The sequence below is a fragment of the Somniosus microcephalus genome, chromosome 32 (assembly GCF_052327205.1).
Source record: "Somniosus microcephalus isolate GS21.2 chromosome 32, FLI_Smic_1.0, whole genome shotgun sequence".
NCBI classification, from domain to species: domain Eukaryota; kingdom Metazoa; phylum Chordata; class Chondrichthyes; order Squaliformes; family Somniosidae; genus Somniosus; species Somniosus microcephalus.
Window position 1 is genome coordinate 40,015,824 of NC_141018.1, and position 15,369 is coordinate 40,031,192.

A 15,369-nucleotide genomic window follows, 5' to 3' on the forward strand; every position below is an offset into this window, starting at 1 on the left:
CCCATTATCATTTGATGCTGGATTATCAGGAATATAAATGCAGTGCGGAAAGTGAACGGTATAGAAAGAGGAAAGGGGATACCATGGGCACTGACCTCTTGTACTGTATATCCATGAATTCACCCTGTCCATTTCCTATTTTACAAGATTTTATTTGAAAGATGACGCATTGTATTTGAGTCTTTGTTCCTCTTTCTGCTCTCAGTTCCCTCTCTTTCTCTGATCTGTTTGTCCTTCTTGTACTTTCTATCTCTATTTTCATCTCTCCAACTGCCCTTCTGTTGTTATCTCCCTGCCCTGTCTCTCAGCATTACACTTGGCTGATTTTATATCTGCGTCAGTGCCCTTGGAATAGGGAGGTGTGATGGACACCGCAGTGTAGCCGCAAGCCTACATTTCGTTGTACTGCACTTGTGCACTAACAATGACAATAAAGTTGATTATGATTGAGTTAAATAGCTTTTTGGACATTCTCTCTCTGGGCTCACATGAAGAATGGCCACGGGGGTGAGGTACTGGAGGGTGCCGAGTGCCCGTGGAACCTGAATTCTGGTCAGAGTCGCCGCTTTTGGGACATTTCCACAGTGTGGTGACGTCAGAAGCAGCTGGTGCCAAACTGGGGCCATTTGCTGTTACTGCTCTCGCACAAAGATGTAGTTCTCAATAACAAATGGGTCTGACAGACAGAAACTCTCCTTATTTACAAATTTATTCAAATGAAACCCTCGCTAACCATGCATATAATGTATTAAGAAAATGTATTTTTACTCGTTAAATTTTGCATAGGACAATAATCACAAAGTGGATCTACTAAGTAACATTACAAAAAGCGTACAAGCAGAGCGACAGAGCAGTGAGCGCCGGCATCGTGAAGTGCGATTCCCTGCGTAATGATTGGATCCGTGCGGTGAGTCACTGCATGGCTCTCTCTAGTTGGATATGGTTTAATGAAAATAAAAGTGAATTATTTACACGCCATGTGCACACGAGGCACTGAGGAAAGTTGAACAGATGGCGACTGGTCAGTTCAAAGATAAACGTCAGATTGGAGAGGGAGATTCTCATCGAATCCTAGGCTCCAGATCCCCAAAACATCAATATGCAGTACAAGCACCAAAGGATCACACTTGCTAAAATACACAGCTCAGCTCTTAATGTCAGTACAGCTACTGTTGGCTGATACTCTCTTTTTTATATATAAAACAGAGAATTTTGACTCTCCAGAAATCTGGTGATCATTTCTTTATTGGGAGGCGGTGGTCTTTTTGTCTCAAAGACTTACTCAATTCAGGTATCATCAAACACTCCCAGGGCAGGTACAGCACGGGGTTAGATACAGAGTAAAGCTCCCTCTACACTGTCCCCATCAAACACTCCCAGGGCAGGTACAGCACGAGTTAGATACAGAGTAAATCTCCCTCTACACTGTCCCATCAAACACTCCCAGGGCAGGTACAGCACGGGGTTAGATACAGAGTAAAGCTCCCTCTACACAGTCCCATCAAACACTCCCAGGGCAGGTACAGCACGGGTTAGATACAGAGTAAAGCTCCCTCTACACTGTCCCATCAAACACTCCCAGGGCAGGTACAGCACGGGGTTAGATACAGAGTAAAGCTCCCTCTACACTGTCCCATCAAACACTTCCAGGGCAGGTACAGCACGGGTTAGATACAGAGTAAAGCTCCCTCTACACTGTCCCATCAAACACTCCCAGGCAGGTACAGCACGGGTTAGATACAGAGTAAAGCTCCCTCTACACTGTCCCATCAAACACTCCCAGGGCAGGTACAGCACGGGTTAGATACAGAGTAAAGCTCCCTCTACACTGTCCCATCAAACACTCCCAGGGCAGGTACAGCACAGGGTTAGATACAGAGTAAAGCTCCCTCTACACTGTCCCATCAAACACTCCCAGGGCAGGTACAGCACGGGTTAGATACAGAGTAAAGCTCCCTCTACACTGTCCCATCAAACACTCCCAGGGCAGGTACAGCACAGGTTAGATACAGAGTAAAGCTCCCTCTACACTGTCCCATCAAACACTCCCGGGGCAGGTACAGCACGGGTTAGATACAGAGTAAAGCTCCCTCTACACTGTCCCATCAAACACTCCCAGGGCAGGTACAGCACAGGGTTAGATACAGAGTAAAGCTCCCTCTACACTGTCCCATCAAACACTCCCAGGGCAGGTACAGCACGGGTTAGATACAGAGTAAAGCTCCCTCTACACTGTCCCATCAAACACTCCCAGGGCAGGTACAGCACGGGTTAGATACAGAGTAAAGCTAATTCTAGATTTCTACACTATTGTATTTTTTCCATTTGGGAGTGAGGTTGCCAATTTGTGATAAAGCAGCAGAAATGAGTTTGGGAATCTTAGTCCACAGCCACGAGGAACTATACTGAGAATCTGAAACTCATTCCATTCAAAATGCTTCCAACCACCAGATCGGAGATTTTAACCCCAGTTTGAATTGGATTTGAACCAAATCTGAGGTGAAAGGGCACTGTCTATCCCACTGCTCCAGCCCACTCCTGGTCTAGTTTTAGAAATTTTAAAGAATACTTCTCTCCTGTTCTAATCCTGTTGCACTCCCTCCTAGGTGACGGCAATACTGGGTATACCTGGGAGCCTGCTCCCAGCTCAGCGTGCTCTCCCACAGTCGGCCACCTTGGGGGCTTTCAGTCTCCTCAGAGCCCATTTTTAGCAGGAAACCAGCCTACAATGCTCTGGACTGAAAACTAAAACCGACACTTATCTGAGGCACGAGCATGACTGTTCAGTGGCCCTGGGAGTTCACCTCACTACCTGTTACGTGACAAAGCGACTGGTCTGTATCCAGTTACAATCCACAGCCGCATAACAAGGTATTATTCATACATCTGAAGTGATTAGATTTCTCAGTGGGTTTAATACACTGGCCAGTATAATACTAAGCCAAACAGGGTTCCAATTTAATCCCACGTTTAATCCCCAGTCTGTTCTGAGTTAGCGGGTGTGTGACCGGAGTGGCAGTTAAGGTATTATTTCCTGTTCCTGATAACTCTGCTATGACCCCTGCTTGCGGGCATTTGGTAGTGGTGCCCTTCATGGTTAAAGAGTTGCCGATGTTGACAGTGTAGGTTCACGAAGAATGGCCATGTGAGTGAGGTAATGGAGGGCTGCCAGTGCCCGTGTGACCGGTACCCCAGCGAGAGTCGGCACCTTCAGGGGGAGAGGAGAAAGTTAACAAAAAATCACGTGAATGAACAATTCAGAGAATCCAAAGGCGTTTTGATAATTATGCAGACAAAATCTTCAATGGAAAGGGACAGATCTCAGAAGAAACCGTAAATTCTTGTGGCTTAACACAAATTAAAAAGTAAATCTTGCATTTACCAGTTTACATTTTTTTAAATAACAAGCCAGTGACACTAATTCAACTTCTATCATACACATACAATAAATGTTTTACCACTCAACTTAACCGTACATTTTCCTCTTTTTAATAATTAAAGGACCAGCCTGTTGCATTTTACAGTTAAATAGAAACCCAAATATAAATAAAGCAAATTACCTCCGAGTATCTGTGTTTCAGACACATTTACTACCGGAGTGTGTGAGAGGTACAGGAGTAAAGTTATCTGATCTCGGAATCAAGTACCTATTGTGCTACACTGGCCCTATCAACACAACAAACACAAGGGACCGGAGACGACAGCTTCCATGCAAAGCAAGTACGTACGCAGGTCCACATGGATTCCTTTGGAATGTATATACTTAGATTCACTCCACAAAGCAACCAATAACCTGGAGTATACAATGTGCTACATCTGACGGCACTTAAACTATTTTCTAAAATATTTAAAAAACTTTTCTGAATGGCTTCTGTGTTTTTGTTTGTACAAACACTTGGAGATTTAATGTTATGAACTATGTTACGGACTAATTTTTTTTTGGTGGGGGGGGGGGGGTTGAAGGGGTGTGGGTAGCAGGAAAAACAACCATCACTGGCAGCTTGTAACTTCATAACCCAAGAGGAGGAGAGATCTGATCTCGCCGCCTCGTGCATTGTTGTGCAATTACCTACTGGAAGTGATATGCTTGGTACTGGGGGGGCGACGGGTCACTAGGCGTTTAATGCCTCTGCAATCCCTCTTCTCTGCTCAGCCACCGGTGAAACTGGTGATGCAACTTGGAAGAGCATTTAGGTAAAAACAGCCCACGATAAACACTTCTGCTAGAAGCATTAAAACTTAAAGAACAGATTCCAGCAGAGAAGTCCAGCTACGAGCTCCCCCACCACCCCCCATATCTAATGTGAAAACGATGTAATTAGAGAGTGCAAATATTTAAGGTAAGGCGGTGGTACAGGAGAAACTTGCAATCATCCCTGAGGGAAAAAACTGAACCAGGTTAAATCTGAGCCACACAATGCTTTCTCTATTGTGCAGTCTTAATTTTTTTTTTTTTTTTTTTTTTTTTTTTTTTTACAGTAACTTGTCCTGAGGTGAATACGTAGTTGTTTTGTGTTTTTTTAAAAGCCGTGCTCTTTCTGAAAGATACGGCAGCCGTGACGCTGCCTCTTCAACATCAACCAATTTCATTTCCCTTCTGTTTTTCACGTTCACAGCGAAGTACGACTGTCAGGAGGTTAGGCGAGGCAGACACGGGGCACAGATGTGTTTAGGGCGAGCTGGCGGGACTCGGGACTGGGCTGGAAGCGTCCGATCGGCTGTAATCACTGACCGAGCCGGGTCGCGAGCTGTGCGCTCTCTTCAGCATGCTGGGCTAGAAGTTGGCGTGGCGCCGGGTGTGCTTCATCAGGTGGTCGCTGCGCATGAAGCGTTTCTCACAGATGGGGCAGCTGAACCGCTTCTCGCCCGTGTGGGTGCGATAGTGTCGTGCCAGTTCATCGGAGCGGGCAAACTTCTTGTTGCAGTCCGGCCAAGTGCACGCAAAAGGCTTCTCACCTGGAATTTAAATAAAGAAATCTAATAATCGAGACGGTGAAGTTCGGGTTCCTCCCACCACCTCTACAGCCCAGGTGTTGCCCCTCCCCAGTACTGATTCTCACTGGGGTAAAGGTCCCACAGGTGCCCGGCACCTCACCCAAGCATCCAATTTCCAGATGTGAGCCTGGCCAAGCTGTTTTATCATTGGGACATCACAGCCAAGCTGTATCCTACTCTCCCCTGACACTCTCACAGGCTGATTAAAACCTAACTCTTTTTGAGCAAGCGTTTGGTCACCTGTCCTAATATCTCCTTTGTCTCGGTGTCACTTTTTGTCTGATTACTCTCCTGTGAAGCGTCTTGGGCCGTTTCCCTACATATAACTGCAAGTTGTTGATTCTACCCCTCCCCAAACCCAGGGCTGCTGAGGCTATTTGTGGCCTCCATCACTTTGCAGGCTGGCATCACCAAACTCAGCACAGGCCAGGGACGGAACGTGGGACCTTGTGGGCGGTGTGGCTAAGTATCACACCAGGGGAGTCTGACCACTTCAGCATTGAATTACCAGAATCCATCACCATCAGCCCATCTGACAGCACAGTGCATGCTCAGGATAAACTTGTACACCCGGTGCAGTTATGGAATCAGGGCTGCCTCTGATGGGGTAAATTAGGGCGAACGTCCATTTTGGTTTTTTTGTGAAATTTTCGCTCATCATAAGGGCTGTTGGTGGTGGAGAATGGAACATTTCCCACTTCAGACACTATGGCCGGAATTTTAATCTGGAGATGGGTCGGGAGCAGGGGGCTAGAAAGCGGTCGGGAGAACGGGTTTCCCGCAGGCCCAGCCGAATTTAACAGCAGGACCTGATTAGCATTTGAAAGCTCTGTTTCCCACCCGCAGCCAGCCAGATGGAGAGGCTGGCTAGCTGCAGGCGGGTAGGTCTATGGCACTAGGCTGCAGAGAGGAGGGAGAGATTGCTGGTCGGGAGCCGGAGGATGATCAGGGCCAGAGGGAGCATCGGGGCTGAAGGGGTTAGATTGGAGGCCTCGTGGGGGGAAGATCGTAGGCCTCGGGATGGGGCCCCGGAGGTGTCCGGTCGCCGGGGGGGTGGGTGAGGCAGGGACGCTGGATCAAGGAGATAAGTGAAAATGCATTTACCTCCTGGATCCTGCAGTCCTTGCCTTCCTTTAGCTGGTGGGTTCCCCGAGGCCCGGGAAACCTGACCAGCCAGAGTTAAATTTGTAATGGTGGATCACCATGAGGCACAGAGCCTCACTGCAATAGTTAAATCAGCGCACGGCCTCCTGGGAACGGGTTGGCTGCTGTCCCACCTCCATTAAAACCGGAAGTGGGCAGTTGGGGTCGGAATTCCGTTTCTTAACTCTTTAACCACCCACCCAACTCCAACCCACCTATTTTTGGGGGTTAAATTCCCCCCTAGGTATCAGTATTAAGCATTCCCAGGGCAGGTACAGCACGGGTTAGATACAGAGTAAAGCTCCCTCTACACTGTCCCCATCAAACACTCCCAGGGCAGGTACAGCACAGGTTAGATACAGAGTAAAGCTCCCTCTACAATGTCCCATCAAACACTCCCAGGGCAAGTACGGCACGGGTTAGATACAGAGTAAAGCTCCCTCTACACTGTCCCATCAAACACTCCCAGGGCAAGTACGGCACGGGTTAGATACAGAGTAAAAAATAGTTGTACAGCACAAAAGATTGTTGTGTGGGGGTGGTGGTGGGAGGTAAAATTACACACTCTGTGGTCCTACAACTGGTATTTCAGTATATATTGCACCAACTTGTTTATGTTGGCCCAGAAATTAGTGTCCCAACGCGCGAGTAAGCACCGTGTACTCACGCGTGGGACCGATGGAATTGCCGGTTTTCTGCATGCACAGCGCATGCGCGGAAAACCGGCATTTCCGATCCTCTGAACCAAGGGGTTCAGAGGTCGAACGCGTGCATGCAGGAGTCTGCGCGTGCGCGCTGAAATTCCTTTTTTCCCCCCAGGTTTGCCCGTGCATGAAGGCCTCCACTTTTTACACTTTAAAAAAGCAGACGTAAGGACTTAATTTTAAAAGGTAAGTGGTCTATTAATTAAAATTAGAATTTTTTTTCCACAGGTTTATTATTTTTAAATACTTTACAGTAAGGTAAGTGTATTTTTAGCCCCGATTTTTTTATAAAATTATTTTTTTCAAAAATTTAAATTATTGTTTAAAATAGTTATTTAAAGTTATTGAAAGTTCATTTAAATAGTGTGATTTAAAAAAAAAATTATTTCAAGTTTAAGTACTGTTTTGGGCGCCCGGAGTTTTCATGAGTTTGACGGTTCTTACTGTCAAACTCATGAATGAACTTTTGCATCCTCCGATTGGTTGCCCAGTGCTCACGTGATCCCAGCCGACTCATCGCACTAAGTACGCCGCTGGGTCACGCAAGCACAGGGAGCTGAACCGGGCCACAGACAGGAAATCCACGCAGGCTCAGGCTTCAACTGTCGGCGAGCGAGGTAAATGTAGGTCGGGGGCCCCCGACACGAATTTCTGGGCCGATTTCTCAATGCTTCATGAGCATAGCCAGTCAGACACCTAATCCCATGTGTTGAACTGACTCCAGTGAGTAAGTCACTCCCTGCCCTGCAGGGACAAAATGCCACTGACACCAAATCCTAATGGCTCTCTCCAACTGCACAAGTCACCCACAGCATTTTGGGAGGCGCTGTCCCCCTTTTCCCTGCCCCCCCAGAGGTACTTTGCAATCTGAAAAGATCCAAACAGTATAAAAACAAAACTGCAGCGGCAACACTTCGAAGTAATTCAATGTAAGTAAAGCTTTGAGTCATGATAAAACACTGTATAAATGCAAGGCATTTTAAATGAGGTTTAAATTGGCCCTGGTAACACTGATCAGGGTTTTACAGGCATCTTGTGGAATGTCGAGTCTTTTTATCTCAAAAAATAATTTACTTCAATTAAAGGGCAGGGAGCACGGGAAGAGCCCAGCTCCTCAGTGAGGGGCAGACATCAAAACAATGAGGAGTGTCTGATGACCAACAGCAGACACCTCACATTATGAAAAACCAGAGTTACTTTAGCTAACTGACAGCGTTGGGTTTCATGAGATGCCTGAGTAAATAAAGCAGGATATTATCCAATGATTCTGTTTGTGCTGCAGGCAGAATGATGGGGCAGTAATTCCAGTATCATTCTGACTCTCGCACCTGCTGGCTGTGGTGTTTTTATACGTTTTGACATTCAGGAAGGCGGGGGGGGTGGGGAACTGTGTTACAACAACAACCTGCATTGATATAGTGCCTTTAACATAGTAAAACGGCCCAAGGAGTTTTAGCAAACACAATTTCACACCAAGCACAGAGAGATATTAGGACAGGTGACTGACAGCTTGGTCAAAGAGGTAGGTTTTAAGGAGCGTCTTAAAAGAGGAGAGAGAGGTGCCAAAGTTGGAGCGATTAAAATTGAGGATGCGTAAAAGGCCAAATTTGGAGGCGTGCAGAGATCTCAGGGTTAGGGAGGGTGAGGCCAAGGAGGAATTTTAACACAAGGATGAAATTTTAAAAATTGAGGTTTTGCTGGACTGGGAGCCAATGTAGGTCAGCGAGCACAGGGGCGATGGGTGAACGGGACTCGGTGCGAGTTAGGACAGGGGGTGATGGGTGTATGGGACTCGGTGCGAGTTAGGACAGGGGGTGATGGGTGTACGGGACTCGGTGCGAGTTAGGACAGGGGGTGATGGGTGAATGGGACTCGGTGCGAGTTAGGACAGGGGGTGATGGGTTAACGGGACTCGGTGCGAGTTAGGACAGGGGGTGATAGGTGTACGGGACTCGGTGCGAGTTAGGACAGGGGGTGATGGGTGAACGGGACTCGGTGCGAGTTAGGACAGGGGGTGATGGGTGTACGGGACTCGGTGCGAGTTAGGACAGGGGGCGATGGGTGTACGGGACTCGGTGCGAGTTAGGACAGGGGGTGATGGGTGTATGGGACTCGGTGCGAGTCAGGACAGGGGGTGATGGGTGTATGGGACTCGGTGCGAGTTAGGACGGGGTGATGGGTGTACGGGACTCGGTGCGAGTTAGGGCAGGGGGTGATGGGTGTACGGGACTCGGTGCGAGTTAGGACAGGGGGTGATGGGTGTACGGGACTCGGTGCGAGTTAGGACAGGGGGTGATGGGTGTACGGGACTCGGTGCGAGTTAGGACAGGGGGTGATGGGTGAATGGGACTCGGTGCGAGTTAGGACAGGGGGTGATGGGTTAACGGGACTCGGTGCGAGTTAGGACAGGGGGTGATGGGTGTACGGGACTCGGTGTGAGTTAGGACAGGGGGTGATGGGTGTACGGGACTCGGTGTGAGTTAGGTCACGGGCAGCAGAGTTTTGGATGAGCTCATGTTTACGCAGGGTGCGAGTTGGGAGGCCGGCCAGGCGAGCAGGATGGGTTTGGGTGAAGAAGACCTGTCGGCCCATTTGATCTTACCAACTCACTCTCATCCCATTTTAGTATTAATATCTGCCCCAATTTTTGCTGACACTTGCTACAGAATTGTTACAGAATGTCATCAGCCAATGGTATCACCAAGCCTCTTAAAGGGGCAGCATCGTCGGGACACAGTGTCTGGCAATTTTATTAATTACAAATGTCATTGCAGAATGACAGGAATCATGTGAAGACACAAAGGCCATCACTGGCTTCCCAGTACCTGAGCACAGAAGCAATTCAATTCAGCTGTGCCTTGATGAACCAGACAGGTAGGTCACTGATTATTTGACAATTTACTTACAAAAGTACAGTGTGAATTGTTGACCTTTGTCTATTTTTATACCTTAAGGAGGCAAGGGTCAACAAATGCAAGAGGAGGGGAAATATTAAAGATGATGAAACTTCACAGAATGAAACCACCCACCCCTTCTGCTGCTGGGTCTGGTACAAACCGGGGAAGGGTCCACGTTCAATCCCTGGTCTATGCTGAGGCAGCAGGGCAGCAACGGAGTGTGAGAATTGGCCTCGGTGCCACTAAGTTAAAAGGAGGAAATTGGCCAGGGTTCCTGTTCCTGATCACTTGCTGGAAAGTGTGTGTGTGTGTGTGAACATTGGGCGAGAGCAGGATCAAACTCTGTGTGATGCCCTGCATGGTCGAATAACAGCCAACTGTCCTTTTCTTTATTCTCAGGATATGGGCGTCGCTGGCAAGGCCAGCATTTATTGCCCATTACTCGGGCAGCACGGTGGCATAGTGGTTAGCACTGTTGCCTCACAGCGCCAGGGACCCGGGTTCGAATCCGGCCTCGGGTGACTGTGTGGAGTTTACACATTCTCCCCGTGTTTGCGTGGGTTTCCTCCGGGTGCTCCGGTTTCCTCCCACAGTCCAAAGATGTGCGGGTTAGGTTGATTGGCTATGATAAATTGACCCTTAGTGTTAGGGGGATTAAAATATGTGGGGTTACGGGGATCGGGTGGGATATGTGTCGGTGCAGGCTCGATGGGCCGAAATGGCCTCTATCTGCACTGTGGGGTTTCTGTGATTCTGTGATTACTCGTTGCCCTAGAAATATGGTGGTGAGCCGCCTTCTTGAACCGCTGCAGTCCATGTGGTGAAAGTACTCCCACAGTGCTGTTAGAGAGGGAGTTCCAGGATTTCGACCCAGCGACCATGAAGGATCGGCAATATATTTCCAAGTCAGGATGGTGTGTGACTTGGAGGGGAACTTGGAGGGGGTGGTGTTCCCATGCGCCTGCTGCCCTTGTCCTTCTAGGTGGAAGAGGTCGCGGGTTTGGGAGGTGCTGTCGAAGAAGCCTTGGCGAGTTGCTGCAGTGCATCTTGTAGATGGTACACACTGCAGTCACGGTGCGCCGGTGGTGGAGGGAGTGGATGTTTAAGGTGGTGGATGGGGTGCCAATCAAGCGGGCTGCTTTGGCCTGTCTAAGGAATGGCTCAGTGCCCGTTGAACTGTAACCCAGTGAGAGTCTGTGTCTTTGGAAGAGACAGGAGGGGAGGAGAGGGAGTTAAAACTCCACAAGGTCTGGGAGGTTATGCACTGCACCAAACCAGGAATTTAATGGGGAACCAGCTTCTTTAAAAAATAAAAAAAAAGATTTTGCAAACTTTTATAGAGTCATAGAGTTATACAGCACAGAAAGAGGCCCATCGTGTCCATGCTGGCCATCAAGCCCTGTCTATTCTAATCCCATTTTCCTAAATGCTTCTTGAATGTTGTGCGGGTTCCTGCCTCTACCACCCTTTCAGGCAGTGAGTTCCAGATTCCAACCACCCTCTGCGTGAAAAAGATTTTCCTCAAATACCCTCTAAACCTCCTGTCCCTTACCTTGAATCTATGCCCCCTGGTTATTGACCCCTCTACTAAGGGGAAAAGTTCCTTTCTATCTACCCTATCTATGCCCCTCATAGTTTTGTACACCTCAATCAGGTCCCCCCTCAGCCTTCTCTGCTCTGACGAAAACAACCCCAGCCTGTCCAGTCTCTCTTCATAGCTGAAGCGCTCCAGCCCAGGTAACATCCTGATGAATCTCCTCTGCACCCTCTCCAATGCAATCACATCCTTCCTATAGTGTGGCGACCAGAACTGCACACAGTACTCCAGCTGTGGCCTAACTAGCGTTTTGTACAACTCCATCATAACCTCCCTTCTCTTATATTCTATGCCTCGGCTAATGAAGGCAAGTATCCCATATGCCTTTTTAACCACCTTATCTACCTGTCCTGTTGCCTTCAGGGATCTATGTACATGCACACCAAGGTCCCTCTGATCCTCTGTCCTTCCTAGGGTCCTACCATTCATTGTGTATTCCCTTGCCTTGTTAGTCCTCCCAAAATGCATCACCTCACATCTTTCAGGGTTAAATTCCATTTGCCACTGTTCTGCCCACCTAACCAACCCGTCTATATCGTCCTGTAGCCTGAGGCTTCCCTCCTCGCTATTTACCACTCCACCAATTTTCGTGTCATCTGCGAACTTGCTGATCATACCTCCTACATTCATATCTAAATCATTAATGTACACTACAAACAGCAAGGGTCCCAGCACCGATCCCTGCGGTACACCACTGGACACAGGCTTCCAGTCACAAAAACAACCTTCGACCATCACCCTCTGCCTCCTGCCACTAAGCCAATTTTGGATCCAATGTGCCAAATTGCCCTGGATCCCATGGGCTCTTACCTTCTTGACCAGTCTCCCATGTGGGACTTTGTCAAAAGCCTTACTGAAGTCCATGTAGACTACATCAACTGCACTACCCTCATCCACACACCTAGTCACCCCCTCTCAAAATTCAATCAAATTGGTTAGACATGATCTCCCCGACAAAGCTATGCTGACTATCCTTGATTAATCCTTGCCTCTCCAAGTGGAGACTAATTCTGTCCCTCAGAATTTTTTCCAATAATTTCCCTACCGCTGATGTAAGACTCACTGGCCTGTAATTCCCTGGTTTATCCCTACTGCCCTTCTTGAATAATGGGACTACGTTAGCTGTCCTCCAGTCCTCTGGCACCTCCCCTGTGGCCAGAGAGGATCTGAAAATTTGTGTCAGAGCCCCTGCAATCTCCTCCCTTGCCTCACACAGCAACCTGGGATACATCTCGTCTCGGCCTGGGGATTTATCCACTTTTATGCCCACTAAAACCGCTAATACCTCCTCCCTCTTGATACTAATTTGTTGAAGTATATCACAATCCCCCTGCCAGTTTGACATCACTACACGATTGTAAAGAACCAGAGCAAAATATGTCATCCCAGCACCCGCATGTGATGTCACGGTGATGGCAATAGCTCATTGGCTCACGTCCCTCCTAAAGAAGAAAACCGTTTGCCACGTTTTTTCTCTTTAAATACAGCAGGAAATTATTTCAGTGTGTTCTTGTGTGAATCTATAATTTCATTTTGTCTCGGTGGTTGTTTTCCTTTGGCGAGACAAATTCTTCCCGAAAGGATTTAACCCTTTCTTGGGAAGCAGGCAGGGTTGAAGATGCACGGAGAGCGGAGTGCTCTGGTTAGCTCAGGTCGATAAAATGCCTGTGTCTTGCTGTTTTATCTAAACCGTTAACCACGAGCACTTAACCCAAGGTCTGAGTGTTTGGTGCATCCCCTGCCCACTCCTTGTCTGATTTACAAACTGCTAGACCAACACACAACTTTTTAAGCATCTCTCTGAATTTATTTATATTTCTCAGATGTATTTGCTCAACACTAAAGTCTCAATTTTGTGTTTCTTTAAATCTATATCAATTGTTGAGCGTGTTTGTATGTACTCCAGTAACCATGGGCCTGCGAGTATAGGGCATTCTTGTGTCACCCAGCTCAGCAATCGACTGAGGAAAAGTTCAAACTGTTGGAGGAACACTCACCTGTGCCCCAGCAGGTGGTGGCAGTGTCTCCAGACCTGGAGATACCCTCCTTTCACTATCCTTCCTTACATAAACCCAAAACACTCCAGCATTTGAAAGCACTGGTGTGATCTGAAATGTTAGAAATTGCTGCTCCCGAATCAATAAAAACTTCCTGCAGCAATTCCTCTCGTGTTTATGTAACAGGAATGTGTATATTCACTCTAATGCAGAGGGGGCGAGTTAGTAAATGGGCGTGAGAGGACTATTACGCAGGAATATCCATTTACCAGCTCAGCAGAGATGGGATTGGTCCCCTGGGCAGCGGAATCTGGTACCTCCTGGAGGGCCTAAGGCACCGCCCCCAGATCACAAAACCCTGCCCCAAACCCTAAGGCAGTCTCTGGGAGGGAGGGAGAAAGAGGGAAGGGCGGGAGAGGATAGGGAGGGGGAGAGATAGGAGGAGGGGAAGTGAGCGAGATGAGTGGGTGGGGATTAAATGGGTGTCTTGCAACAAACATTTCGTCACTCTTTCTTGTACATTTGCCTGAAGAGTTTAATTTACTGAACCGTATTTTTAGATTGTTTACTGTATAAACTGAGTTTGTGATTTATAAATTGAATGACTAATCTATCAGGGCCCCTGTTTAGTGGCTGAACTAAATTCCGTTTTTATCACAGCGATTCCAGGTCTCTCTTACCTTTTGTTTTAAATGTATTTTTGCAATTCTGCCCCATTTTTCTGTTAAAATCACAAATCTCATCAGTAATGGGGAGCGGCAGGTGCCCTGTGAGCGGGGCCGCTGTTTCAGGCTGGGGTACCGGTGTTGCGCGGATTTACTATACCCTCCCGTGCGCTTACAATCGGTCCAACACGGGGTTGTAACCAGTATTAAATGGGCGTAATTTTAACCAAACTCGGCGGGCGGGGGAAACCCGCGGGATCGAGCGCAGCACCGGGTTTTACGCCCCGCCCAATATTCGCCTCCACTGACTTGGGTGGAGAGTAAACCAGTGTTGTGCCCGTTTCCCGTCAGTTCCTGGGCTGGGTTAAAATTGCCCGCGGATTCCGCTGGTAGCTGCGCCTGGCGGCACTCACTCACCTGTGTGAGTCCGGAAGTGAGCCTTCAGGTGCGAGGATTTGCCGTAGACCTTCTGGCAGCCCGCGTACCGACAACGGTGCTTCCTGGGCCGCCGCTCCTGGCCGCTTCTCCCTTTGCCTCTCTGGCCCCTCTGTCCGGCCGGCTCCGGGCTGCCCTTCCCTTCCATCCTCGCCACCTCCTGCGGGTTCACATCAGCCGAGGGGCCGGGCTGGCTCGGCACCCCGGCCAGCACCAGCCCGGCGGCCAGGCTGCCTTTGTCCCCCGGCGGACTGGCTGCTTGGCCGGGGCTGTGATCCACCGCGGTCCGGGACATGGAGACCAGGCACTCGGCAGCGAAGCGATCGAAAGCTGCGCTCGCCATTCCTCATCCGAGAGCCCCCAGCAGCGAGCCCCTTTGTTCAGTGCCGAGAGCCGACCCAATGCACCGACTGAACACGCCCAGACTCCCGGAAATATTGCAATGCACAAAACAAAAATATCTGCACAAACCCAGAATCAGCCTCATCCAAGTTAAGAACCCCTCTCCAAGCCAATTTAGGGGCAAATTTTTAGATAAAATATAATTAGTTTGTAAGGTTTTTTGTAAAAAAAAGAAAAAATAATCTGCCAGCCTTTGTCTTGTATCAAAAAAATGGGATCTGCCTTATTAGTTTGAGTCTCAGGTTAGGGGCGGGATGTGGCCGTCACTCCCACAGGCTGCACTTTGATTGGTTCTGTTGCCCTGGAAAGGGGGTTGCATGTCAGAGAGTGTCGGTGTGGAGCAGGTCCCCTATCATTAACTACATCACCAGGGGCAAGGCAAGTTTAATGGCCCTGTCGCACGCCAGCTCTCGTGACAAGATGTTCCCTGTTTAAATTCTCACCCACATTACTAGCTTTCAATTTGTTTTCCTGCTGTTCAGAGAACGCAGGAAGATGAGGAGCGAGGTTTATCCCTTAACCCTGTCCTGTCCA

The 15,369-nt window shown here is 48.5% G+C and overlaps 1 protein-coding gene across 1 annotated transcript; it reads right to left on the reverse strand.

Annotated features, from left to right (window-relative positions):
* Window positions 1–691: 691 nt before the first annotated feature.
* On the reverse strand, window positions 692–15,120 carry LOC147097514 (uncharacterized). The gene is made up of 2 exons (XM_085972476.1): window positions 14,416–15,120; window positions 692–4,956 (listed from the first exon to the last, which is right to left on the reverse strand). The coding sequence occupies exons 1-2, from the start codon at window positions 14,774–14,776 to the stop codon at window positions 4,775–4,777; spliced, it is 543 nt and encodes a 180-aa protein (XP_085828602.1). The 5' UTR covers window positions 14,777–15,120; the 3' UTR covers window positions 692–4,774.
* Between the last annotated feature and the right edge of the window lie 249 nt (window positions 15,121–15,369).

Excerpts from the sequence above, each read along its gene's own strand:
- LOC147097514 (XM_085972476.1), bottom strand. The coding sequence starts at position 14,776 with ATGGCGAGCGCAGCTTTCGATCGCTTCGCTGCCGAGTGCCTGGTCTCC. Across the intron at positions 4,957-14,415 it reads TCACTTCCGGACTCACACAG|GTGAGAAGCCTTTTGCGTGC; the intron begins GTGAGTGAGTGC and ends TTTAAATTCCAG.